Below are 27,217 nucleotides of genomic sequence, written 5' to 3' on the forward strand. Positions count from 1 at the left end.
CACCTCGCCCGGCTAGTTTTTTTTTGTATTTTTAGTAAAGACAGGGTTTCACTGTGTTCGCCAGGATGGTCTCGATCTCCTGACCTTGTGATCCGACTGTCTCGGCCTCCCAAAGTGCTGGGATTACAGGCTTGAGCCACCGTGCCCGGCCTAAAATAACTTTTAAAATTACTACCAGATACTGTGGTTTGCTCACCACAGCATCCTCAGTACCTAGTGCACTACCTGGAACAGAATATATACTCAATAAATATTTGTTGACTTAAGTGATACCTTAATAAACATGAGAAGGAATGTGCGCAAACAATGCAAAATCAGGAATTACACAAATACTGTGATAAACAGAGCTTTCTCTTTGAGAAAATTCACACCAATATTTTTTTCGTAATTTATGTTGAAAGTATCTAACTTGTCACTTGGTATACCTTTAATAAATTCCAGGCTGGGCATGATGGCTTATGCTTGCAATCCTAGCACTCTGGAGGCAGAGGCAGGAGGAAGGCTTGAGCCCAGGAATTTGAGACCAGCCTGGGCAAAAGGGCAAAATCCCATCTCCACAAAAAAATATATAAAAATTAGCCAGGCATGGTGGTGCAAATCTGTAGTCCCAGTTACTCAGGAGGCTGAGGTGGGAGGATCACCTAAGCCAGGGAGATTGAGGCTACAGTGAGTAGTGATCTTGCCACTGCACCCCAGCCTGGGTGAAACAGTAAGATCCTGTTCCCCCGCCCAAAAAAAATTTTTTTTAATGAAATAAAATGAAACCCAACCCCTTTTCCTTCCCACTCTTTTTAAGTAAGCTATATGAGTTCACTTAAAACATTCACTACGCACAACTTAGTTAACAAAAAGTTTCAAAAACATATCAGCATAAAGCAACTCATACCTGAATTTAACCAGTAAACATTAAGCAAGATAAGACTAATGCACAAATCTCTGACAAGTGTTATATACTGAATGTGTGCCCTTACCCGCCCTCCCCACATCACTAAAATTCATGTGTTGAAACCTAACCCCTAATATGATAGTATTTGGAGCTCAGGCCTTTTGGAGGAGCCCTCATAATCAGATTAGCACCCTTATAAGAAGAGACCTGAGAACTTACACTCTCTCCACCAAGTGAGGACACATCAATTATGCCAGAAACACCAGGCATGGTAGCTCACACCTATAATAACTGGCCACTTTAGGAGGCCAAGGTAGGAGGACTGTTTTAAGCACAAGAGCTCAAGACCAGCCTGGGCAACATAGCAACACCCTGTCTCTACAAAAAAAGTTTTTCTACTTTTCTTTCTTTCCTTTCCATTTTTTTTTTTTTTTTTAAAAAGACAGGCTCTCACTCTGTGGCCCAGGCTGGAGTGCAGTGGTGCCATCTTGGCTCATTGCACCCCTGACCTCCCAGGCTCAAGTGATCCTCCCACCTCAGCCTCCTGAGTAGCTGAGACTTCAAGCACATACCACCACACTCAGCTAATTTTTGCATTTCTTTGTAGTGACAGGGTTTCAGCATGTTTTGTTGCCCAGGCTGGTCTCAAAACTCTGGGTTCAAGCAATCCACCTGACTCGGCCTCCCAAAGTGTTGGGATTACAGGCATGAGCCACCCACCACACCAGGCCAAAATAATTTTTTAAAAATATAAGCCAGGTGTGGGGACGTGTGCCTATAGTCTCAGCTACTCAGGAGGCTGAGGACAGGACTGCTTGAGCCTAGGACATAGAGGCTACAGTGAGCTACGATCCCACCACTACACTCCAACCTGGGTGATGGAACAAGACCCTGTCTCAAAAACAAACAAACAAAAAAGCAGGGCCAGGAAGAAAGCTTTACCACATAACCCGACTATGCTGGCACACTTATCTTAGACTGCCAGCCTCCAAAACCATGAGGAAATAAATTTCTATTAAGTCACCCAGTCAATGGTATTTTGTTATAGCATCCCAAGCTAAAACAGTAAATCTGTATTTTGAAGGAATAGTGACATATGATGCAGAAGGAAATAATGATAAAACAACCAAATTATGCCCTGTAGAAGAAGCCTATACCTTGGCAAAATAATATTTATAACCAAATACCCCTAATATCGAGTGGAAAATATGACAAAATTTTAAATGGCAAGGCTATTACATTCTAGGAAAATCTGGGAAGCTCTTAGACAAGAGCCAAGTGGACAAAGAATAGAGACAATCTGGACATACGGAAATTGGGAGAGAAGAGAGAAAGCAAGTTTACTTCACTCAGAATACCCTTTCACCCACTCACACTCATGACTCCAATCTCAATAATAATTTCTATTATTTTCTAGAGTTAGAAACAATAGCTCCTAGGGGCCGGGCATTGTGGCTCATATCTGTAATCCCAGCACTTTGGGAAGTCAAGGGGAGCGGATCATCTGAGGTCAGGAGTTCGAGACCAGCCTAGCCAACATGGCAAAACTCTGTCTCTATTAAATACAAAAATTAGCCGGGTGTGGTGGCACATGCCTATAATCCCAGCTACTAGGGAGGCTGAGGCAGGAGAATCGCTTGAATCCAGGAGGGGGAGGTTGCAGTGAGCCGAGATCGCATCACTGCACTCCAGCCTGGGCAACAGAGTGAGATTCTGTTCCCTCCCCCGCAAAAAAGAAATAATAGTTCCTTTGTAGATGAAGACAGGGTTTTATTTTTCATCAACAGTGATCTATCTTTTAACGACGGGGGTATGTTCTAAGAAATGTGTCATCAGGTGATTCGAATGTATGAACATCACAGAGTGCACTTACACAAATCCACATGGTATAGTCTACGATACACCTAGGCTATATGGTATATAGCTTATTGCTCCTAGGCCATAAACCTGTAATGGTAAGTATTCACATGTCTGAACATATGTAAAATAGAAAAAGTACAGTAAAAATACGGTATTATAATATTATAGAACCGCCATCATATAAGCGGTTCATTGAAGATTAAGATGTCATTATATGGTACAAACCTCTACTCATTTACCTAACCCATCTCCTACTGTGTGACACACTCTGAGTAAGGGAAGTTCACCCCCTCAAAACTTACAGAACCACAAGTAGAAACAGATTAGTAAGCAAACAGCTGTAACAAAAATGCAACTGATACATGTCAGAAATATGGCAGTTTCGATTGAGAAAAGGAGATCCAAGAAAACTTTTCAGTAAATAAAATATATTTGAATGGAGCCATCTGAACAGTTTTAAAACACAAGTTGAAGGTATCCATAAGGAAGAACATATGAGGCAATTAACAACAAGGTGCTACGAGAATTTAACACCAGCACAATAGAGCACTGCATATTCAGTGAACTTCAAGTAATGTGGAAAAGTTACGAATAGTGGCAAGAGAAGACTGGAAAGGTAAAAAGAACCCAGGTGAAGAAAAAATTTTAAAGACCACGACACTACATGGAAGGCTGGGGCGGGAGAATTGCTTGAGCCTGGGAGGTTGAGGCTGCCATGAGCCGTGGACACACCACTGCACTCCAGCCTGGGCAATAGAGCAAGAACCTGTTTCAGATAAATAATAAAATAAAATAAACACCACAACAGCACAGTCATCCCTTGCTATACTTCAGGAACTGGTTCCAAGACTCCTTGTGTATACCAAAATCTGCACATACTTAAATCCTGCTGTCAACCCTATAGAACCCACGAATACAAAAACAGCAGTCCATTGTGTAGGCGGGTTTCACACATCCTACAAATACTGTACTTTCAATCTACGTTTAAGGTGACCCCCACAGTTGAAACCTGTGTTGCTTAAGGGTCAAGTGTATCTGCCTGGCTAAAAGTATAAGAAAGATAGGATAAAAATATAAGAAAGATATTAACTAGCAATGATGTACAAAGGAGACATCAAAGGAAACAAAATAGAGTGACCATACCTCCTAGTTTCCCCAAAACCATCCTAGTCTGCATCTGCATGCCCGGTGTCCCAGCCAGTTTACCATCTCTACCATACATTAACAAAATACTGTTACTAGTTGGATTAAAACATGCTGGTATGAGCCTGGCCAACATGGTGAAACCTTGTCTCTACTAAAAATACAAAAACAGCCGGGTGTGGTGGTGGTCACCTGTAATCCCAGCTACACAAGGGTGAGGCATGGAGAACTGCTAGAACCCAGGAGGCGGAGGTTACAGTAAGCCAAGATTGTAACACTGCACTCCAGCCTGGGCGACAGAGCAAGACTCCATCTCAAAAAAACAAAACAAAACAAAACAAAACAAAAACAAACCAAAACAACGCTGGTATGGATTTAGGAGACTTCTCCACCTTATACTTCCAGCTTCTTCCAAAGTTCTTCCAACTTTGTCAAGTTTCCAAAATGCGTATATATGATGCTTATATAAAGAACAGAGTCTTCACTTTAACATATACTTAATTCTGAAAGATGACAGAAATAACTAATCTCACTTTATCTCACTCTTTCTAGACTCAATGTATCTAACTATTCCCTTTCAAGGGCAGTATGCAGGGTAACCACCAGTGGCTAGGGTAGCTAGCTCCTTTGGGTGCTAACTGGGGGTGGGGGAAGTGGTCAGCACTGCTGTCACTGAAGACTGGTTGGTGTATCAGCAGTGGCCTTTGACCTGGTCTGTAAAATACACACAGCTGCCAGGCTAACAACAGGCAGAGTTTATGGGAAACTAAAGGTTAGGTTAGTTTCCTCATAGTTACCTCTATAGTTACCTGTGGTTAATGAAGCCATGAGGTTACTAATCCATCAAGAAAGTGGGGAATTAAAGGCTCTCTCCCCACAGGTATAAAGAATGACCTGGCAGGGCACAGTGGCTGGTGTCTGTAATCCCAGCATTTTGTGAGGCTGACGTGGGTAAACAGCTTGTGCCCAAGAGTTCGGGACCAGCCTGAACACAGGCCAGACCCCTTTCTCTATTAATCCCAGCACTGGTAGGCCAAGGCAAGCAGATCACTTGAGCTCAGGAGTTCAAGACCAGCCAGGGCAACATGACAAAACCCTATCTGTACTGAAAATACAAAAATTAGCTAGGTGTGGTGACACACACCTGTAATCCCAGCTACTTGGGTGGCTGAAGCATGAAAATCTCTTGAACCCGGGAGGTGGAGGTTTCAGTGCACCACTGTACTCCAGCCTGGGCAACAGAGTGAAACTCTGTATCTTAAAAAAAAAAAAAAAGAAAACAATGAACCAATGAAGCCAGTTAACAGACACCATATTTAATTAAACACAAAACATCTGGGACATTCATATTATTTATTTATAAAATTATACTTAGTGTCTCAAATAGAATTCTGATAGGTAAAACTAAAAGACTTGGTTAAAGACCTTAACTGGTGGTCTTAACATTTTTTTAAAATTTCAGACATCCTAGAAGAAAACTGTAAGACATTTCTAAAATCTGAAGGTATGCTTTTTCCTATAAAGCACAGTCTCTCAACCTTGACACTACTGACATTTGCGGCCAATCCTTCATTGCTGGGGAGTGTCCTGAGCAACACAGGATGTTCGGCGGCATCCCTGCCCCCTACCCCACTAGATGCCGGCAGCATGCCCCCAAACTGTAATAACCAAAAAGATCTCTAGACATTGTCAGCCCTGGTTTAGAACCACTGCTATAAGGCATTGAAAAAAAAAAGTAAACAAGAATATTATAGAATTAAAGGAAAATGTGGAAAAAAAAAAACAACCCACATCTCAAAGAATCTCACACATCTTCAAATAATTTCAGATCTAATTTATTGTCAAGGGTTATTATTAGCTTAATTAGACAGCACAGGCCAAATTAAATATTTTATTTGTATTTAGATTAAAATATGTCATTTAATACTATTTTTAAGATAGTAGAGGCCAGGCACGGCAGCTCACGCCAGTATTCCCAGCACTTTGGGAGGCTGAGGCAGGCGGATCACTTGAGGTCAGGTGTTTGAGACCAGCCTGGCTAACATGGTGAAATCCTGTCTCTACTCAAAAAAAAAAAAAAGGCCAGGTGCGGTGGTTCACGCCTGTGTAATCCCAGAACTTTGGGAGGCCGAGGCAGGTGGATCACGAGGTCAGGAGATCGAGACCATCCTGGCTAACACGGTGAAACCCCGTCTCTACCAAAAATATAAAAAATTAGCCAGGCGTGGTGGCTAGTGCCTGTAGTCCCAGCTACTCGGGAGGCTGAGGCTGGAGAATGGTGTGATCCCAGGAGGCGGAGTTTGCAGTGAGTTGAGATTGCACCACTGCACTCCAGCCTGGGCGACAGTGCGAGACTCCACCTCAAAAAAAAAAAATGCTGAGCATGGTGGCACACGCCTGTAGCGCCAGCTACTTGGGAGACTGAGGCACATGAATTGCTTGAACCCGGGAGGAAGAGGTTGCAGTGAGCTCAGATTGTGCCACTGCACTCCAGCCTGGGTGACAGAGCAAGACTCTCAAAAAATAAAAAAAAGACAGTAGGCTGGGTGGGGTGGCTCACGCCTGTAATCCCCACTTTGGGAGGCCAACACAGGTGCATCACTTGAGGCCAGGAGTTCAAGACCAGCGTGGCCAATGTGGCAAAACCCTGTCTCTACTAAAAATACAAAAATTAGCTGGGCATGGTGGCGCACACCTGTAATCCCAGCTACTCGGGAGTCTGAGGCAGGAGAGCTGCTTGAAACAGGGAAGCAGAGGTTGCAGTTAGCTGAGATCAAGTCACTGCACTCCAGCCTGGGCAACAGAGAGAGACTGTGTCTCAAAAAAAGATAGTAGAGGGCAATCTTAAATCTTGTGGGTACTATTTTCATTCCTTCTGTTTTATAGGACTTTATGACATTTCTGAGACCTCAGAGTGCTCTCAGTATTTATTTTCTTCCTATATCCTAAATGGCTTGCTTTGGCATGTTTATTAATAAACAGGCCAGGAGTACATTTTGCAGAAAAAAAATTACAGCTGGGTGAGGTGGCTTACATCTGTAATTCCAGCAGTTTGGGAGGCTGAGGCAGGTGCACCACTTGAGACCAAGGTTTCGAGGCCAGCCTGGGCAACACGGCAAGACCCTATCTCATTAAAATTAAGAAAGAAATAAATGAATAAATAAACAAGGATTCCAACTAATAAATGATAAAGTAATGCTAGATTAGAATATTATCACTTTCAAATCTCCAATGAAAGAAATGATACAGGCAGTTTTTTTAATCTAGCCAAAAAATCTGAAAAAGGAACAACGGAATCAATGAGGACTCAGAAGTTAGCACAAAATAAAACAATGCAAATTAAATAAAGCATTTTTCACCTACCAGATTTTCAGATTTAAAAGCCTAATAATGGGCTCTGCACAATGGCTCACACCTGTAATACCAGCACTTTGGGAGGCCAAGGTGGGAGAATTGCTTGAGTTCAGCAATTCTCAATTGAGACCAGCCTGGGCAACATAGCAAGACCCCATCTCTACAAAAAATTAATAAGTTAGCTGGGTATGGTGGTACATACCTGTGGTCCCAGCTACTGGGGAAGCTCAGATGGGAGAACCACTTGAGCCTAGGAGTTTGAGGTTGCAGTAAGCTATGATCATGCCACTGCACTCCAGGCTGGGCCAGAGTGAGACCCTGTCTCAAAAATATATATAAAAATAAAAATAATTTTAAAAGCTGAGTAACGCTTGGTGCTGACGTGGATAGAGAGATAACTTTCATACACTGCTAGTTAGCAGAAGCACATACTGAACAAGTTTTTTGGAAGGCCAGCTAGCACTATCTGTCAAACATAGTAATGTACATAATCATGAACCCATAAATCCCATTCTTACATCTGCGCCAGGATGTTAACTTAAGCACTGTTTGAATTGGTTGGTAACTGTAAACAGACCAAAAAACCATCAAAGAAGACAGGTTAAATAAAGAACACCCAAAATAATAAAATATTATGCAGCCCATGAAGACAATGAGGTAAATTTTTGTGTTTTGGTAAGGTATCTAAATGCAAGCCTGGGTGCAGTGGTTCACGCCTGTAATCCCAGCATTTTGGGAGGCTGAGGCAGGTAGATCACTTGTGATCAAGAGTTCGAGACTAGCCTGGCCAACATGGCAAAACCCCGTCTCTACTAAAAATTAAAAAAAATTAGCTGGGCATGGTGGCACGTGCCTGTAATCCCAGCTACTCAGGAGGCTGAGGCAGAAAAACTGCTTGCAGTGAGCTGAGGTTGTGCCACTGCACTCCGGCCTAGGCAACAGAGCAAGACTCTGTCTCAAAAAAACAAAAAGAAAAGAAAAAAGGTATCTAAATAAAGAAAATAACAAAAGGCAAACTGCAGAAGTTTCATGCCATTTTTAACAAGAGGATTAATTAACACACATACACTTATGTGTACAGAAAACTCTATTAATATACAAGAAACAGTACAGTTTCATTTTCTTTTGTATTTTTGTGAAATGAGACAGAAACATCTAAAGCAGTATTAATTTCAATTATCTTTGCACATGGGTTTTCCACATTTATAGGCACAAAAATTACTTAATTCGTGCGATCCATTACACTCAAAATGCAGTTATTCTCACCGAATTCCTCATGTATTAAGATAGTCTCCATATTTTAAATCCAAGTTTTTAAAACTACTTTTAAAATCTTACCTGTTCATCTAACAATCTACTATTTCATCAGAAACAATTTTTAAAGTAACCACATGCTGGCTATGGCACTGATTTTAGCCATATCCTACCAAAAGCAACATAGCAAAACCAAAGACCACGCACAATATTTACAAGAAAACTGGATGACAACTTAACAAGGTATCATCCTCAAAAACTCTCTAATATGAACAAGCAGGGCAAGACTAGAGAAGTATCAATATCTACACAAGAGGAAAAGAAACACGACTAGACCCTACAAACATGAAAATCTCAAATTCACTAGCATTCACTGGTAAGGGTGGTTAAAAAACAAACAAACAAACAAACAAAAAACAAGCCTACATTCTACCTACTTTTAAGATTGCTCCTTACAGCAAGAAACACCCTAGTATGCAAAAGCCCTAGAAAAGGTGGACCAGTCTCCAGTTAACAAATCACTCTGAGACAAAAATGGCCACCACCTCAAAAGCCACCCTGGAAGTCACCATAGACAACAGCATCCCTAATAAAATTCCTTTGATATTTGATAAAAATATCAAATTTCCTTTAGCTGCACAATTTTAAATAGAAATATAGTGTGCCCTCTGTATCTACAAGTTCCACATTCACAAATCCAACCAACCACAGATTGAAAATATTTGAGAAAAATTGTACTGAAATGTGGAGACATTTCTCATCATTACTTCCTAAACAAGGTATAAAAACTATTTACGTATCATTTACGTTGCATTAGGCATTATAATTAATCTAGAGATGCACCAAGGATGTGCAAAGGTTACATGCAAATATTATGCCATTTTACCTCAGGCACTGATGATCCACAGATTTTATGTCCAAAGGAGGTCCTGGAACCAATCCCCCACAGATAAGACAACCGTACTTTGCTATTAGTTGACTATCTCACCCTCCCCTTCCTCCCAGATATACACAATAGTGCAAAAATTACAAATGTTCTTTAAGACCCCACACTTTCCTTAAATTTCAAATACTTCCACAACATATATTGTTCTCCAGTTTCATCACCTACAAATGGGAATATCAGAACTACTTCCCAATATTGATGTGGTAAGATTTTTACTTAACTGAGAATAACAAATCCAAGATGCATATATTAACTAGAAAGCTGAGAGTCACTTCAAGCTAAAATACATGTATCAGTCTCATCACCTGTATGTTTCAAACTTATGTCTCTACAAAATTACAATTACTTAAGTTTTTTTTTCCTTGAGGTGACTGGAAAACAGTCAAAATTACAAATGTTAAGGGTACATCAGTCATCTACCTTACTGACCCATCCACATTCAACCTTCTCATAATTGCCCCAAAATCCCCCACAGTACATGAGGTCAAGCTTAGGTAAGCCACTTGAAAATTTCAGAAATCACAGAAATAACGATTATAAGAGTCCTACCAGCCGGGCGCAGTGGCTCATGCCTGTAAATCCCAGCACTTTGGGAGGCCGAGGCGGGCGGATCACAAGGTCAGGAGATCGAGATCATCCTGGCTAACTCGGTGAAACCCTGTCTCTAATAAAAATACAAAAAATTAGCCAGGCGTGGTGGCAAGCGCCTGTAGTCCCAGCTACTGGGGAGGCTGAGGCAGGAGAATGGCGTGAACCCGGGAGCTAAGATCGCGCCACTGCACTCTAGCCTGGGCAACAGAACAAGACTCTGTCTCAAAAAAAAAAGAGTCCTACCAAAAGCAAAAAGCTCCAAATTCTTTTTTTTTTTTTTTCCTGAGACAGTCTCACCCTTTTGCCCAAGCTGGAGTGCAGTGGTGCCATCTCAGTTCACTGCAACCTCTGCCTCCCGGGTTCCAGCAATACTCCCGTCTCAGCCTGCTGAGTAGCTGGGACTACAGGCACCTGCCACCATGCGAGCTAATTTTTTCTATTTTCAGTAGAGACAGGGTTTCACCATGTTGGCCAGGCTAGTCTCGAACTCCTGACCTCAGATGATCCACCCACCTCAGCCTCCCAAAGTGCTGCGATTACAGACGTGAGCTGCTGCGCCTGGCCTAAAAGTTCCCAATTCTAACAGTGGTTTTGAAAAGATTCTGGCACTGTTACAGTAGAGGAGGAGGATGTAAGACAACTGAAAAAGGGGCAAGTGATATATATTAATAAAATGCAAATTACAAGAGGATTTGCAGTCAGTTCCATTACTCATCAGCCGTATAACCTTGGACAAATTATTTAAGCCTTCTAAGACTCAACAGTCTCATTCTTAAAAAAGAGAAAAGACCTACTTCAGATAGTAGTTGTAAAGACTAAATCAGGTTATGCATATGAAATATTTGATAATGTCTGACACAAAATAAATGTTCATTAAATATTTGCATTTAGGAATAAAAGAAAGGCTGGGCACAGTGGCTCACGCCTGTAATCCCAGCACTTTGGGAGGCTGAGGCAGCTGAGGTCAGGAGTTCAAGACCAGCCTGGCCAACATGGTGAAACCCCGTCTCTATTAAAAATACAAAAATTAGCCAGGTATGGTGGCGGGGCACCTGTAATCCCAGCTACTTGTGAGGCAGAGGCAAGAGAATCGCTCGAAACTGGGAGGCAGAGGCTGCAGTGAGCTGAGATTGTGCCACTGCACTCCAGCCTGGGAGACAGAGTGAGACTGTCTAAAAAAAAAAAAAAAAAAAAGAGACAGAGAGAGAGACACAAGTAAATTATAATGAAAGTAGAGTTTTAACCATGACTGTCTTCTAAGCAATGGTCAAACAGATTATAAGCATACCGACAAGAAAGACACTATGACACATACAGCTCCAAATGGCTCTTCACTCTACAGAGCCTCTCAACAAAGCTTTTTATGTTTCTAGAAGGGCATGGTGGCACATGCCTCTGGTCCCAGCTACTGGGGGCAGAGGCTGAGGCTGGAGGATCATTTAAGCCCAGAAGGTCAAGGCTGCAGTGGGCCATGATTGCATCACTGTACTCCAGTCTGGATGACAGAGCAAGCCCTTGTCTCAAAAAAAAAAACAAAACAAAACAGTTTATTTCTTTGCATCAAGTGGTAAGTGATAACAAAAACGCCCTACTTCCCCACCACATGTATGCCACATTTTTTAAAAAACCACTAAGGGCATTATTACTATTATTTTATATTATTACTAATGTGAGACTTAAATTAGCTATTTTCACTTAATAGTCAATGGTGTGAGTTCTCAAAAATATTTAATATTCAGGTAATAGGATACCCAAGGTATTTGACAGGGATGGAATGTACAAGTGGTTACAAGTAGATTCCACACACATGTATTACAGCAATGCAAAACCTGGGCAGCCTGACACATCAACAGGACTGCTACTGGGTGAAACCAGAGAGAAGACAAGCAACCGAACACATCAGAGAGCTGGTGAAAATGAAGATCTAAAATACATTTCTCAACATACAATATTTTTCATAGACACATGTAATTAAACAGCAAACACTCTCCTCAATTATCTACACTGTTATGTTTTAGTCAGTGATTCAGTTTTTTGCCATGGACCCTGAATAATAAACTTCTACATCAAAAAGGGAAAAGACCTTCAGTCTACAAGCAGAGAGAAAGCATGGTGTTCTGTGGACTACAAATTCCTTATCTTCTTACTAATGAGATCTGAAGCTTACTAATGATATTTTGAAGCAACATGAAGTTTTTGACAGGTGTCCAGTAATGTCACATACAGTAATAGTCCATAAACATTATGAACCCATACATTCACTGGCAGACACAAAGTGGATCTGTAGATATAGATACACATGTGCACACAGGTAACACTAACATAGGTATTTTCAGAACCTCTTTATGACTGCAAGGAGTTTAGTAGTAGCAGTGACTGCTCTTTCTCATGCAATATAGACAACTGCTTCTCAACTTTTTAATGTCTCCAAACCATTCACCAATTATTAATTACTCCCTAACAGTTAACATCTCACATTATTATCAGACACTGTAACACTAAGCACTATCACCATGCCCCATTCCCCACTCCTAATCGCTACTGCTACACCACCACTCCCAAAGATTCCTGCAGCACAGAGATTCCTCTAAGCTTTCAAGCTGGAAGGAACCTTGGAGATCATCTATTACAAGCCTCTCATTTAGGATCTGAGGAAACTGTGACCAATAGTAATTTAAGTGATGAAAATCATTAAAAGTAGAATAATTAGTTACAGTAACTCCCACTTACGGGACACTCACTATGTGCCTGTCGCTGCATTAAGCACCTTATAAATATAAACTCATTTAATCCCCACAACAACACTTTAAATAGACCTACTTTATTACCTATATTTACACACCTGGAAACTAAGGGAGAGAAGTCAGCCTTGGTCATATAGTAACTACATGATAAAATTCAGAATTCAAACCTAAACCTGTTTTTGTGCTCTCCTGACTGTCCAATCAGAGTTCATTCCACAAGATTAAGTACTTTAGACTTGTTTCTTGAGTCATATTCATTCTAGTTATGCCCAGCATACAGATACTTTTTACTCTCCCTCAAATTTTCTTATCTAGAGCTATGTACTTTATTATTCAAGTCCTCTCAACAGCTGAAACAACTAAAGGTACAAACTCCATTTTTTTAAGTGAGGAAACAAACTCAAAAATAATTTGTCCAAAGTCTCACCAAGAAGTAGCAAAGCTAAGTTTGGAACTCAAGCAATGCTCTCTCCAAGACATGACATTACTCCACCATCACCACATGCTAACTCACATGCAATTAGGAAAGTAGCCAACAACTAGTAAAAACTAAACTGACCATGGAAAACATGAGTTTATTTGGGCACCCAAAACAATGAAGATAAGAAAAATTAACTCTACTCAGAAAGTTGGCATGCCTAACTTCCACTGTACCATTCAGGTTTACATGATGTGATGAAAAAGAAACTATAATTTTATTCATGTTCAAAGCTTAATAACTTCACTCACTGGAATATTTAGAAGCCAAAGGGCATCCATTCAACTTTTACTGAAAATATATTGTGCTTCCTCTGTGTACCATTGTGATGATAGCACATGAGAGGACTTTAGGTGACACACAGATAATTCATATCTTAGTAATTTTAGTATTTATAGATTGTAAAGTGACTCAGAAAACATAACTACTACACTAAGCCAATGGCTTAAGATTTTATTTCCCACAACAACATTAAGGGTAAAAAATTAACACAGTGGTTATGGGGGGGGCGCCGGCGCCAGTGGCTGAGGGTTTGATCTTTATCTGTAATATTCTTTCCACTTAAAAACAAATTTGAGGGGAAAAAAACTCAGCTGACCTGAAGAAAAGCATTAAAGAAGTAAATGTACAGATGTTACAAGAATGTGGAAAAATTCATAAAGGTAGTATTTGGCTGACATTTTAGAAAAAATTTTCAAAGTGTTCAAGAACTATTATGTTAGACAAAACACCACAAAATTCCCTCTAAAGAAACCCCACAGAGGCCGGGTGCAGTGGCTCACACCTGTTATCCCAGCACCCACTTCGAGGCGGGTGGATCACTTGAGGTCAGGAGTTTGAGACCAGCCTGGTCAACATGGTGAAACCCCATCTCCACTAAAAATATAGAAATTAACTGGGTGTGGTGATGCACACCTGTAGTTCCAGCTACTCAGGAGGCTGAGGCAGGAGAATCGTTTGAACCCGGGAGCTAGAGGTTCAAATGAGCCGAGATACCACTGCACTCCAGCCTGGGTGACAGAGTGAGACTGTCTCACAAAAAAAAAAGAAAGAAAGAAAGAAAAAAGAAACCCCACAAAAGGATCTAGCAGCCTCATGGACTTAAGGAGAACTTCTTTATAATAATGCGGGTCTTAGTTGTTAACTACTTTTAAACAACCTTTTATTTTCTTACTGTTATGTCAAAATACCTGAACACAAGGAACTTCAAACTGTAGAGAGGGGGGAAAAAAGCAGCATCAAAATATGCATTATCAACAACCTAACAATGAGTATTATCTATCGAGCATTTACTCTGCGTACCAAGCACTGTGCTGAGCTTCCTATGTATTGCCTGCCCATACTTCAAGGTACTATTATTATCCCATTTTACAAATGATGGAAGTGACTTAACAGGGATGTAAAAGTCTTCCTAAAAAGCAGAATTCTAAGAAGATGGCAGTGGTGCTACAGTTATTCATCTCTCTAAAACCTTATGGCCGACCAAACTAGAGAGCAGAACCAAAAACCAGTGGACCATATTTACAACAAAACTAACTGACACAGTATTTCCACAGACCCCAAAAAGTAAGTGGATGAGGAAAAACTGACAGTCACATAACTGAACATTACTGGGATCTGTGACAGAGAGAAGTCAAGGTATATCTCAAAGGCCTAGGAACAGGACAATCATAAAATAGCCAACAGCTATTCACTAGAAATCACTGCACACCAATTTGAGAACAGCAGCTGATACTGAGATGGATTCTGCCAACTCTAGCAGTGAGTGAATAGACTGTCATGAGTTTGAAAAGATGAAGCAGGTCTTGCTCACTTGAGCTCTTGAAAGTGACCCAACAGTGCTCCAATCTAGAAGTAAGCCCCACAATAAGAAAGGGCCAAGAGAAATGAAGACAAGGTTCAAAAAAAAGCAGGAGTGGCAAACAGAGCCTGGAATTTCAGAATGCAAACTGCCATGTTCTTAAAACACTTCACAAAAGCAATGAGAGTGCTCCATGTAGTTAGAAAAGCTACTCTGGGCTGAGTGTGGTGGCTCACACCTACAATCCCAGCACTTTGGGAGGCCGAGGCAGGTGGATTACGAGGTCAGGAGTCAGCCTGGCCCATGTGGTGAAACCCCGTCTCTACTAAAAATACAAAAACTAGCTGGGTGTGGTGGCGTGCGCCTGTGTTCCCAGCTACCTGGGAGGCTGAGGCAGAAGAACAGCTTGAACCTGGAGACAGAGGATGCAGTGAGCCGAGATCACGCCACTGCATTCCAACCTGGGCAACAGGGCGAGACTCCATCTCAAAAAGAAAAAAAAAACTGTGGCATATTCATACGATGCATCTACTCAGAAATAAAAAGAAATGCAAACTATGTCGAATAGAAGAAGCCAAAGAATACACACTGTATGGTTCCATTTACACAAAATTCTAGAACTCACAAACTAATCTACATTGGCAAAAGTTGCTTGGAGGGAAGGAAGCACACATAGGGAGGGAAGATTACAATGGGACATGAGGAAACTTCCGGGAGTAATGAATGAACATGTTCACAATCTTGATTGTCCTTGATGGTTTCCTGAGGGTAGATATTAAAATTTCGCAACCTGTACATTTTTAATAAATACAGTGTACTGTACTTCAATTATACCTCAATAACACTGCTTTTTTTTCTTTTTTGAATGGAGTTTCGCTCTTGTTGCCCAGGCTGCAGTGCAACGGCAGGATCTCGGCTCACTGCAACCTCCGCCTCCCGGGATCAAGCGATTCTCCCGAGTAACTGGGATTACAAGCAAGCACCACACTCAGCTAATTTTGTATTTTTGGTAGGGATGGAGTTTCTTCATGTTGGTCAGGCTGGTCTTGAACTCCCGACCTCAGGTGATTCGCCGGTCTCAGCCTCCCAAAGCGCTGAGATTACAGGTGTGAGCCACTGCACGCAGCCAGTAACACTGCTTTTTTAAAAAAGGATTCTTCCTTTTTAAAAAGAAGAATTCAAGACAAAATGACAAGTACTGAAGATATGCAAAGATGCAGCAATATAGTCTCCCTCCCCTCCTCAACAAAAAAATTCAATCACTTTCTTGAAATACCTTAATTTTTAAAAAATTTAAAAATTCATATTGAAAGACTACACCACCAGTGTACAGAGAAGAGGATTAAAAAAAAAGACCACAACATATACCTGAGTACAATGACTCCAAAATATCCAACACTGGTTTTCAAAATGTTTTTAAAGATCTAGTCTAGAAACACCACTGTATTTTGGCCTGGCGCAGTGGCTCACGCCTGTAATCCCAACACTTTGGGAAGCCAAGGCCAGGAGATCACTAGGTCAAGAGTTCAAGACCAGCCTGGCCAATATGGTGAAACCCCCGGCTCTACTAAAAACACAAAAATTAGCCAGGTATAGTGGTGGACACCTGTAATCCCAGCTACTCAGGAGGCTGAGGCTGGAGAATGGCTAGAACCCAGGAGGCGGAGGATGCAGTGAGCCGAGATGGCGCCACTACACTCCAGTTTGGGCAACAGAGCAAGACTCAACTCAAAAAAAAAACACAGATACACACACACAAAACCACACTGTATTTTAAAGAAAATAAATCATTTAGGAAGGTAGGCAAAAAGAGTGGGCAGTTTAATAAGGCAAAGAAATATATCAGATGTTAACAGCTGGCCAGGCATGGTGACACCTCTGTAATCCCTGTACTTTAAGAGGCCAAGAAAGTGGGCAGATCACTTCAGCTTGGAAGTTCAAGCTCAGGAGACCAGCCTAAAAACATGGTGAAACCCCGTCTCTACAGAAAACACAAAAATTAGCCAGGCGTGGTGGCATGTGCCTGTAGTCCCAGCTACTTGGAAGGCTGAGGTGGGAGACAGTTTACTGTGAACCAAGATTCTGCACTCCAACCAGGACAAAAGAGCAAGACTCTGTCTCAAAAATAAATAGATTTTAACAGTTTTACTGGGGGAAACAACAAAATTAACAAACTTAAGATACTCAAGGATAGAAAATGTGAACCAAAGACTTTATTTCCAGCAAAAGTGACTTTCAAGATTAAAGGGCACAGGCCAGCCACGATGGCTCATGCCTGTTATTCCAGCTCTTAGGGAGGCAGAGGTGGGAGGATAGCTTGAGCTCAGGGGTTTGAGACCTGCCTGGGCAATATAGTGAGACCTTGTGCTCCACAAAAAAGAATAAAAAAAAAAAGAAAAAGGAAAAAAAAAAGAATAAAAGGCACAGACAACATACAAGACATATACATAAGAACTCCAGGCCAGGAGCGGTGGCTCATGCCTGTAATCCCAGCACTTTGGGAGGCCGAGACGGGCAGATCACTTCAAGTCAGAAGATCGAGGCCAACCTGGCCAACATGATGAAACCCCATCTCTACTAAAAATATAAACGTTAGCCCAGGCACAGTGGTTCACGCCTGTAATCCCAGCACTTTGGGAGGCCAAGGTAGGCACATCACCTGAGGTCAGTAGTTCCAGACCAGTCCAGCCAACATGGCGAAACCCTGTCTCAACTGAAAATACAAAAAATTAGCCGTGCGTGGTGGCATGCACCTGTAATCCCAGCTACTCAGGAGGCTGTGGCAGAAAAATCACTTGAACCCAGGAGGTGGAGGTTGCAGTGAGTTGAGATCGTGCCACTGCACTCCAGTCTGGGCAACAGAGCAAGACTCTGTATAAAAAAAAAAAAAAAGAACTCCATAAATATTGTTTCAGTCAGCCCCTTTTCAATAATCTATTAGAGAATAAGCTTCATTCAGACAACCAAACTGACTAGAGACACAGACAATACAATGACATAAGGACTGACTGTATGCATGAGATATATACCTACTGTAAAACTAAGATTGACAGTGAAAAGAGAAAGTCGGCCGGGGGCAGTGGCAATGCCCCTAATCCCAGCACCTTGGGAGGCAGAGGTGGGGGGTGGGGGAGGATCACTTGACGCCAGGAGTTCCAGAATAGCCTGGTCAACGTGGGGAAACCCCGTCTCTACTAAAAACACAAAAATTAGCCAGGCAATGGTGGCACGTGCCAGTAACCCCAGCTACTCGGGAGACTGAGGCACAAGAATCGCTAGAACCCAGGAGGCAGAGGTTGCAGTGAGCTGTGATCGTACCACTGCACTCCAGCCTGGGCAATACAGTGAGACTCTGTCTCAAAAAAAACAAAAGGTAAAGTTATATAACAGCAATATGCTCAGACAATGTAGACAGAAAAACTTTTAAATGGGGGATAGAAATAGAGAATATGTAAAAAAAAAACTTAACATTCCTAGTAATTATATTCGTGGCAGTAATATTTGTATTATTATTTTAGACTTTCTGATGTGTAATGTTGGTTACAGTCAGTAATTACAAGACATCCTGATTCTATCATCCCCTGCCTGCGTTCTTGAGAGAACAAGGATTTTTGGTATGCAAAAAGTTAAGTAAAAACCCTGGGCTGGGCGAAGTGGTTCACACCTGTAATCCTAGCACTTTGGGAGGTCAAGGTGGATGGTCATGAGGTCAGGAGATCGAGACCATCCTGGCTAACACGGTGAAATCCCATCTCTACTAAAAATACAAAAAAATTAGCCAGGCATGGTGGCGCATGCCTGTAATCCCAGCTACTCAGGAGGCTGAAGCAGGAAAATCACTTGAACCCAGGAGGCGGAGGTTGCAGTGAGCCAAGATCGTGCCACTGCACTCCAGCCTGGGTGACAGAGACTCCGTCACAAAAAAAAAAAAAAGAAAAAAGAAAAAAAAAGCCCTACCATGTTTACTGCAGCACTATTCACAACAGCCAAAACATGAAACCAATTCAGTGCAATGGCTCATGCCTTGTAATCTTAGCACTTTGGGAGGACTGCTTGAGGCCACGAGTTGGAAATCAGCCTAGGCAACATAGCAAGACTTTGTCTCTACAAAAAAATTACAAATTAGCCAGGCATGGTGGCACGTACCCTATCTGTAAGTCCTAGCTATTCAGGAAGCTGATGCAAGAGGATCCCTTGAGCCTAAGAGTTTGAGGTTGCAGTGAGCTATGACTGAGTTGCTGCACTAAAGCCTGGGCGACGGCAAGACCTTGCCTCAAAAATACATTTTTTTTAAAAAAGGAACCAACCTGAGTTCCCATCAACAGATAAGAAAATACGGTATATTATTCAGCAATAAAAAAGAATTAGATCCTGTCATTTGCAGCAACATGGATGCAACTGTAGGCCACTATGTTAACTGAAGTTAAGTCAAGCACAGAAAGACAAATATCACATTTGCACTTATGTGGGAGCTAAAACAGTGGATCTCAGGAAAATAAGAGTCTAAAGACTGGTGATTACTAGAGACTGAGCAAGGAACAGGAGAGATAAAAGGGGGAAAAAAGAATATACATGTATTTACTACCACCGAACTGTACACTTAAAATGGTAAAGATGAGGCTGGGCATGGTGGCTCACACCTGTAATACCAACACTTCAGGAGGCCAATGGGGTGGATCACGAGATCAAGAGATCGAGACCATCCTCTCCAACATGGTGAAACCCTGTCTCTACTAAAAATACAAAAATTAGCTGGGCGTGCCTGTAGTCCCAGCTACTTGGGAGGTTAAGGCAGGAGAATTGCTTGAACTCAGGAGGCGGGGGTTGAAGTGAGCTGAGATCGTGCCACTACACTCCAGCGTGGCGATAGAGCGAGACTCCATCTCAAAAAAAAAAAGAAAACAAAAAAGGTAAAGATGGTAAATTCTATAAGTGTGTGAGTGTGCATGTGTGTGTTTGAGACAGGGTCTTACTGTGTTGCCCAGACTGAAGTGCAGTGGTACAGTCATGGCTCACTGCAGCCTCAACCTCCCAGGCTCAGGTGATCCTCCTGCCTCCTCTTCCCAAGTAGCTGGGAGTAGCTGGGACTACAGGCACATGCCACCACATTAGGCTAATGTTTTGTAGAGATGGGTTTCACCATGTTGCCCAGGCTGGTCTTGAACTCCTGGGCTCAAGTGACCCTGGGCCACCTGCCTCGGCCTCTCAAAGTTCTGAGACTACAGGCATGAATCCCTGCACCTGGCCAGCAAATTATATATTTTACCTAAACAACAACAACAACAAAAAATCATTTTTAAATGCTGTATTCCTGATTCTGAAATACAAGTCTTAGTATTTTATCTAGCTGAGTAATAATAAACATCTCTACCATCAGGATTGTAGTCTTGAAACACCATTTCCCACTAAAAGGCAGGTCTTCTTGAGAAATGTCTGATTCACATCTGGGGCAGGAAATGAGCCTGGAATATATTCTTATACCAGAAAATAAGGATACTATCAAAGACTACTAAAGTTATGTCAAAAGGACTCTGGAGCCAACTGGAAAAGGCTACCACTGGCCAAATGGGAGACAACTTGACCATCAAAAAGGATAATAATTGCAACTCAAACCCATCAAATACATTTCAATCCATGACTGAAACGCATGAAATGTTTATATTCATGATGGAAACACACCATATGTTCCTGTTTATTCAGCGCATACTATATATTTAGCATGATGTCAGGAACTACGTTACCTTCAGAAGAGTGTTGCTCCAGAAAATGTCCCATTTTCAGGTGAAAGTAATCTTTGCAACATAAAAACAATTCTTTGAAGTGGCCAGAAACAATTCATTTGGGAATTAATTATTTTAGTTATATACATATATAATATAGTTTCCCTCTTCACATCAATTTAGTATGTCTTGGCATCTTTCCTAACTTCATACATCAGATGTTTACAGGTAATTTTAATAGACTAAGAAGTAAAATTGTTCAAATTTTTCCGACAACTTCATTGTAAAAGCCTACACTTAAAATTCTACCTCTCTAAAGCTAAAACAAGCTTCAAAACAATTGTTTTCTGAAAAGAAAATAAATAGCCCGGGGGGGGGTCACTGATTTTGATCCATAAACAGTTTCACATACTACTTCTGTTAATGCTTTCTTGCTATAATGCATCAGTGAAAATAAAAACAACTGTGAAATTTTTTTTTGACACAGGGTCTCACTCTGTTACTCAGGCTTGCAGGATAGTGGCCCCAACTATCATGGCTCACTGCAGCCTCAACTTCCCAGGTTCCAGCAATCCTCCCGCCTCAGCCTCTGGAGAAGCTGGGACTACAGGCATATACCAACACAACCAGGTAACTTTTAAATTTTTTGTCCTGAGCTCAAGTGATCCTGCGTTTCCCGAAGTGCTGAGATACAGGTATGAGCCACCACATCCGGTGGAAACGCTTATCTTAAGCAACCCACCTATCCTAAAACATCAGAAAAGTCTAAATTGCTGTTCTTTACATTTTAATTATCTTGTTACAAACTCACATACTAGACAAAGCTTAGTTTAGCCATAAATGGGTAACAGAAATTTTGCAAATGTATCAAAGATATGCCACGTTGATAAAAAGAAATCAAAGCTTAAAGCTAAATGCATAAACACTGGCTGCTATTTACATAATAAATTAAAAACTATTTTCCAAATTCCATTTAACATAAGAATCTAAGTACACCAATCATTTCAGTACAAAACATGCTTAGTGAATATATAAACACCTAATATGGGGTGGGGGATTGGGAATTTTAAGTCCTCTTCTACCAGGATAAAATAACTGTCCAAAATAAATCAGATAACTTCCCCAGGCACTTGGTGTTCCAGTAAGACAGGATATTAAAAAGCTATCTTTTAGAAGCTTTCAACTATTTATACATTTATAGGCAATGTATTTTATCAAAAAGGGAAAGCAGTGTGTACAAACCTGATAAACTGAATAAGAGGTTTTAAGCACTCATCTCCAAATAGTTTGATATAATCTTGTATATCAAAAAACAGCCAAAAGTAAAATGCTATTTGGCTTGACATTGTTGACAGGGCTAAGTCTGTGCCAACTAGCAGTTCAAGAGGAATATAGTGGCAGTCTAAGCATTTATGTTTTAGGGATTAATTTATTTTTGAAAGATGGCATATGGTCATTTTTAGGCTTATCTGTATAAGCATAAATTAACAGTTTTACATTGTTTTAAATCAAGATGTTCTGTATGAGACTATAATTCGAAGGTAAAAATGACTTCCGCCCCAGAAGCTCCCAGTTTTTAATGTAATCAACAGAAATACAAGATTGAACACATCACAGTGACGTTCTCAAAATGACTGGTATATTTTAATAGAATACTAACGAGATTCAGCTTGCAGACATGACCATTAAATCAAGCACTGAGGCAGAAAAGGTTTTTTCCTTTCTAAAATTAGGCTGTTAAAAGGCTAGACTACAATCATAAGCAAATCTTGTGAGAAATGAACACTTGCTAATAATAAAGCCAGAGAAATTATACAATACTTGCTGAAAGCTACACTCATACTAGGCACAAAACCCACATATTAACACTGAACGCACAGAAACCTACCCCTTTCCTGCTGCCCCAGCCCCCACCCAAAGACTACAAAAAGAAGTCATCAAAGATGCACTGTCCTCTACAAATAAACTTAGCCAGAGTGCCTCTACCACACAAACTGCAAAACAATGACCTGGAATGTTCCTTCTGAACACAGCCCTAACTTTAGTGTAAGTTTCAGATTCAGAACATTTGGAAACGAGCTTAATAAAATGCTGAGCATATGTAACAAATCAGCTATCCTAAAAGTCTACAGGTCAGTCAAAACTGTAGCATTTGGAATTTGTCAGATAATCAGAGTCCTCAAGACGATAAATAGAAGTGACACTTCAAACACCTACATATGCAAATACGACAAAAAATGGCTGGACACACGACAATAAGAGAAAATACCACCAAGACTCTGAAACAGAATCAAAGCTACAAAATTCTAGAAATAAGCCTATTTGTTATGGCCAAAAAGGGTCATAATGGAATAGGCATTCTTCCTTTCTCTGGCTCGTTAAGACTAATACGTTCTCTAAGCGTGCCAAAGCCTAGCTGCAAAGACAATTTTAACATACACAAGTTTTTAAAATCCGTTACAGACCATTACACAGCAAATAAGTGTATACGTTCTTTAAATGTAAATTTATATATAAATTATTTAAATGACCGGACTTCTACAATTTAGAATGAATTATTTATCCCAAAATACACTTTTTTCCCTTTCCTGAGCAATTCTGAATAATGCACTGGTCTGTAACGACAAATGCATGCTTTCAACTTACATTGTTTCTCCAGTCTTGGCTACATGACAAAGAAACTGATCCAGGACAGGACAAACTTCCTTTTTCCCCCTCTTCTCAAAATCTAGATAAAGGAAGAAAAAAAAGTTATCAGTTTTCTCAAAAAGCCTCTAAAAAACAAAACTTTCCTCCCAGTCCTTTCCCTTAATAAGAATTAAACAAAAACAATTTAAAAAAAGGCTCTCAACTAAATAACCACTGTCACCTCCAAATTTTACTTCTAACATATCATCCTCTTTTCGATAACAAGAGTCCTCCTAAAGGGGGCACTCAACTTCACAAACCATTTTTAACGCAGTGCTTCTCGACGTGTGGTCCGGGGGAACACCAGTATTATATTAAGCTGAGAATCCAGCGAAAATAAAAATCCCCAGGCCCCGACTCCCACCAATTATTTATCTAAGTCCATAAATCTGCCTTTTTAAGAAACACCAACTACCCCAAGTAGCTGTCCCCAAATGATTCTGTATGTCAAAGAATAATTCTCAAAACGCTGAAATCTCTCTATTCGAAGTTTGAAAGCCACTGTTCTCAAGCCTGTTGCGTGGAAGGCGTGCAATCAAGTACGGTGAAGGCAACCACCTTGAAATCAGGGCGCGGAAGGATGACTTCAAAAGCCCTGAAAAAGGCATCCTGAGACAACCTAAAAGTTGCGATGCCACCCCCCTCTCCACCTCCCGCCCCCACCAACCTTTTACTTTTTCTCCCACCCCAACGCCTGGCGTGCGGGTGGCCTGGCGGAGAAAGGAGGATACCTGGGAGGGAGGAGTCTGCGGGTCCGCGACTCGACCCTCGAACGGGTGGTAGAAAGACTGGGCCCCCCGCAAGAGCTTCCCCGGCTCCCCTCCCCCAGCCCAGACGCCGGCGGCCGACACAAAGCCAGAGCGGGGCGGGAGGGAGCTGCCCACAGGGCTCCCCGCCCCTGGGGAGGTGGAGGGGGATGGGAGCCCGGGAAGCGCTCTCCCCACGCCGCGCCCGGCCCCAGCCCCGGCCCTCGGAACCATCCGCCCTGAAAGGAGAGACGAGCGAGCCGAAGAAGGTGAGGGGGAATGGAGAGGGGCAGCTACCCCACCTTTCAGCGCCTCCTGGAGCCTCTCGACGTCCATGGCTTCCCGGAGTCCCCCACAGCCTCCGCCTCCCTCCGCGGGTCTCTCGGGGACCGGAACGCCTCCCCCCACCCCCCCGACGCCCTCCCCCTCCCTCGCACACACTCCGGCACGCAGGCGACCGGGGGGGGGAACGAAGGGAGCCGGGGGAAGCGTGCGAGAGAGCGAGACCGACAGAGCGAGCACCTCCCCAAGCCGCTACCACCAACCCTCCAACATGGCGCCCGGCACGTCACTGCGCGCACGCTCCCTGCCGCCGTCCTCGCTCCCGCCGCGCGCCCCGGCCCGGAACCCAAGAGCGCGTGCGCGGCGGAGGCGTGACGCTGGGGCCCAGCGCCGCAGCCAGTTGCGGCTGTGTCCCGGCGGCTGCCGGAGCCCCGGCCCCGGGCCCAGCCTCGGCGGAGCTGAAGACTGAACGGTCAGGCGACAGGTTTGCAGGCGGACTCCTAGGCTTTGAACCCTGCCGTTTTTTGCTCTCTATGTGAACTTAAGCTATTTACTTCGTCTGTCTGAGCCTCATTTTCCCCATCTGTACAGTGAGAGCGCTGGTACCGATACCCTATGCAGTTGCTGTGAGAATTCAGTGTGTACACTTCACGTTCAGAATGCGCCTAAAAAGTGTTCAGCGAGGCCGGGCAGGGGGTTCACGTCGGTGATCCCAACACTTAAGGAGGGAGGCCGAGGCGAGAGGATCTCTTTAGCCCAGAAAATCGAGACCAGCCTGGGCAACAAAGTGAGCCCGCCCCCGCGCCCTTCTCTATTTAAAAATAAATACAGGCCGGGCCTGGTGACTCAAGCCTGTAATCCCAACACTTTGGAAGGCTGGGGCGGGCGGAGCACCTGAAGTCAGGCGTTGAAGACCAGGCAGGCCAACATTGGCGAAACCCCGTCTCTACTAAAACTACAAAATTTAGCGAGCGTAGTCGCGCGTGCCTGTAATCCCAGTCACTCGGGAGGCTGAGGCACGAGAATCGCTTGAACCCAGGAGGCGGAGGTAGAAGTGAGCCAAGATCGCGCCACTGCACTCCAGCCTAGGCGACAAAGCGAGACTCTGTGTCAAAAAAATAATAATAAAATTAAAAATACATACATACGCTCAGCATTACTAATAATCCTAACAAGATACCTCCCTGCTTAACCCAACGTTCGTTCCTCACTGGCCCCACCTGTGGCAAGAAGTAATGTGTACAGCAAAGTGATTAAGAGCTCAAGGTTTGGAATCAATATTCAAATCCCAACTCAACTACTTACTCCTTTTGTGGCCCCGAAGTAGTTACCTAAACTCAGGCAGCTTCAGGGTTCTTATTTATAAAATGGGGGTTGTAAAACGGCCAAGAGGATTGAGTGAAATGGCGAATGTGAAACATTTGGCACAGTGCGTGAAACCTGGAACACTCAGCGTGGCTGCGGTTTTTATTACCACTGTGATCATTATTACATTACGTAATCACCCAGGAAGTAGGAGAGGGTGGAAACCTCAGAAGTCCTCTTCAGCCTTGACATGTTACAAATGGGAAAGCTGTGTCATAGAGAGCAAGTCTGGGGAGACAGAACTAGAACCCAGAACCCAAAACATCTGGCTCCCAGCCAGTGCGTGGACATTTTTATACTCTTTATCTGTGAGCCTTTGAAAGAAAAGGTACTGCCCGGGCTCCGTGGCTCACACCTGTAATCCCAACACCTCGGGAGTCTGAGGTGGGCGGATCACCTGAGGTCAGGAGTTTGATACCAGCCGGGCCAACATGGCAAAACCCTGTCTCTGCTAAAAATAAAAATAAAAAATAAAAATAAAAAAAGCTGGGCGTGGTGGCAGGCACCTGTAATCATAACTACTCGGGAGGCTGAGGCAGGAGACTCCCTTGAACCCGGGAGGCTGAGGTTGCAGTGAGCCAAGATAGCACCACTGTACTCCTGCCTGGGCACGACAGAGTGAGACTCCATCTCAAAAAAAAAAAAAAAGAAAGAAAGAAAAGAAAAGGTACTAAATTTTTCCACCTCCTCTTCCAAAAACCCAGCCAGCACAAAGTCATGGAAGGAAGGAGGGGAAGAGAAGGACTGAGAGAGGGAGGGAAGAAGGTTATTGTTTACTCTAAGAAGATGCAAGTTTGGACACAGTCATTACACTGTTGACCCTCTTAAAAGAGAGTGGGTCTGACCCTGATCCTAGGTGGTAGACGTAGGCAAAAGACACACCCAAAATAGGTCTCTTAAGTTGTGCCATCAGAGAACTAGTCCCCTGTGTTTTTAGACCTCATTGTTCAGAGGATCTAGCTCAATTACAAATATCCTTGCAGAGAAAGGGAATAGGGTAGCATCATCAAGCACTTGGCCAGCACTTACCAGGCACCAGGTTTAGTTTATCCAGGTCCCTTGCAGTCTGAAGGGCCTACTGCCTACATGACAAAGCTTAGCCTCCCCTTCTGTCTGCCACTCTACTATTCAGAAGGGTCTCTTACTGTAAGAGCTGTGCTGTGCCATAGATATTAGCCATGTGTGAATATTGAAATTTAAATTAAATAAAATTTAAAATTCAGTTCCTGAGTTCTTCAATAAAAATCCAATTTTTTTTTTTCTTTTTTGAGACAGAGTCTCACTCTGCCGTCCAGGCTGGAGTGCAGTGGTATGATCTCAGCTCACTGCAACCTCTGCCTCCCGGGTTCAAGTAGTTCC

The 27,217-nt window shown here is 42.5% G+C and overlaps 1 protein-coding gene across 2 annotated transcripts in view; it reads right to left on the reverse strand.

Moving 5' to 3' along the window:
* The window catches only part of PPP4R2 (protein phosphatase 4 regulatory subunit 2), a 73,761-nt gene extending 48,962 nt beyond the window's left edge, over window positions 1-24,799 (reverse strand). The window contains exons 1-2 of one of the 2 annotated variants that reach the window (XM_017892177.1): window positions 24,514-24,799; window positions 23,424-23,505 (exon numbers count right to left, since the gene is read on the reverse strand). In XM_017892177.1, the coding sequence (XP_017747666.1) occupies window positions 23,424-23,505; window positions 24,514-24,547 (116 nt within the window). In that variant the 5' untranslated portion in view covers window positions 24,548-24,799. Of the gene's footprint in view, window positions 1-23,423; window positions 23,506-24,196; window positions 24,258-24,513 lie in introns of those variants that run through there. The other variant, XM_017892178.1, reaches the window with a different exon arrangement.
* Between the last annotated feature and the right edge of the window lie 2,418 nt (window positions 24,800-27,217).

This window comes from Rhinopithecus bieti, unplaced genomic scaffold (genome assembly GCF_001698545.2).
Source record: "Rhinopithecus bieti isolate Rb0 unplaced genomic scaffold, ASM169854v2 scaffold_21542, whole genome shotgun sequence".
NCBI classification, from domain to species: domain Eukaryota; kingdom Metazoa; phylum Chordata; class Mammalia; order Primates; family Cercopithecidae; genus Rhinopithecus; species Rhinopithecus bieti.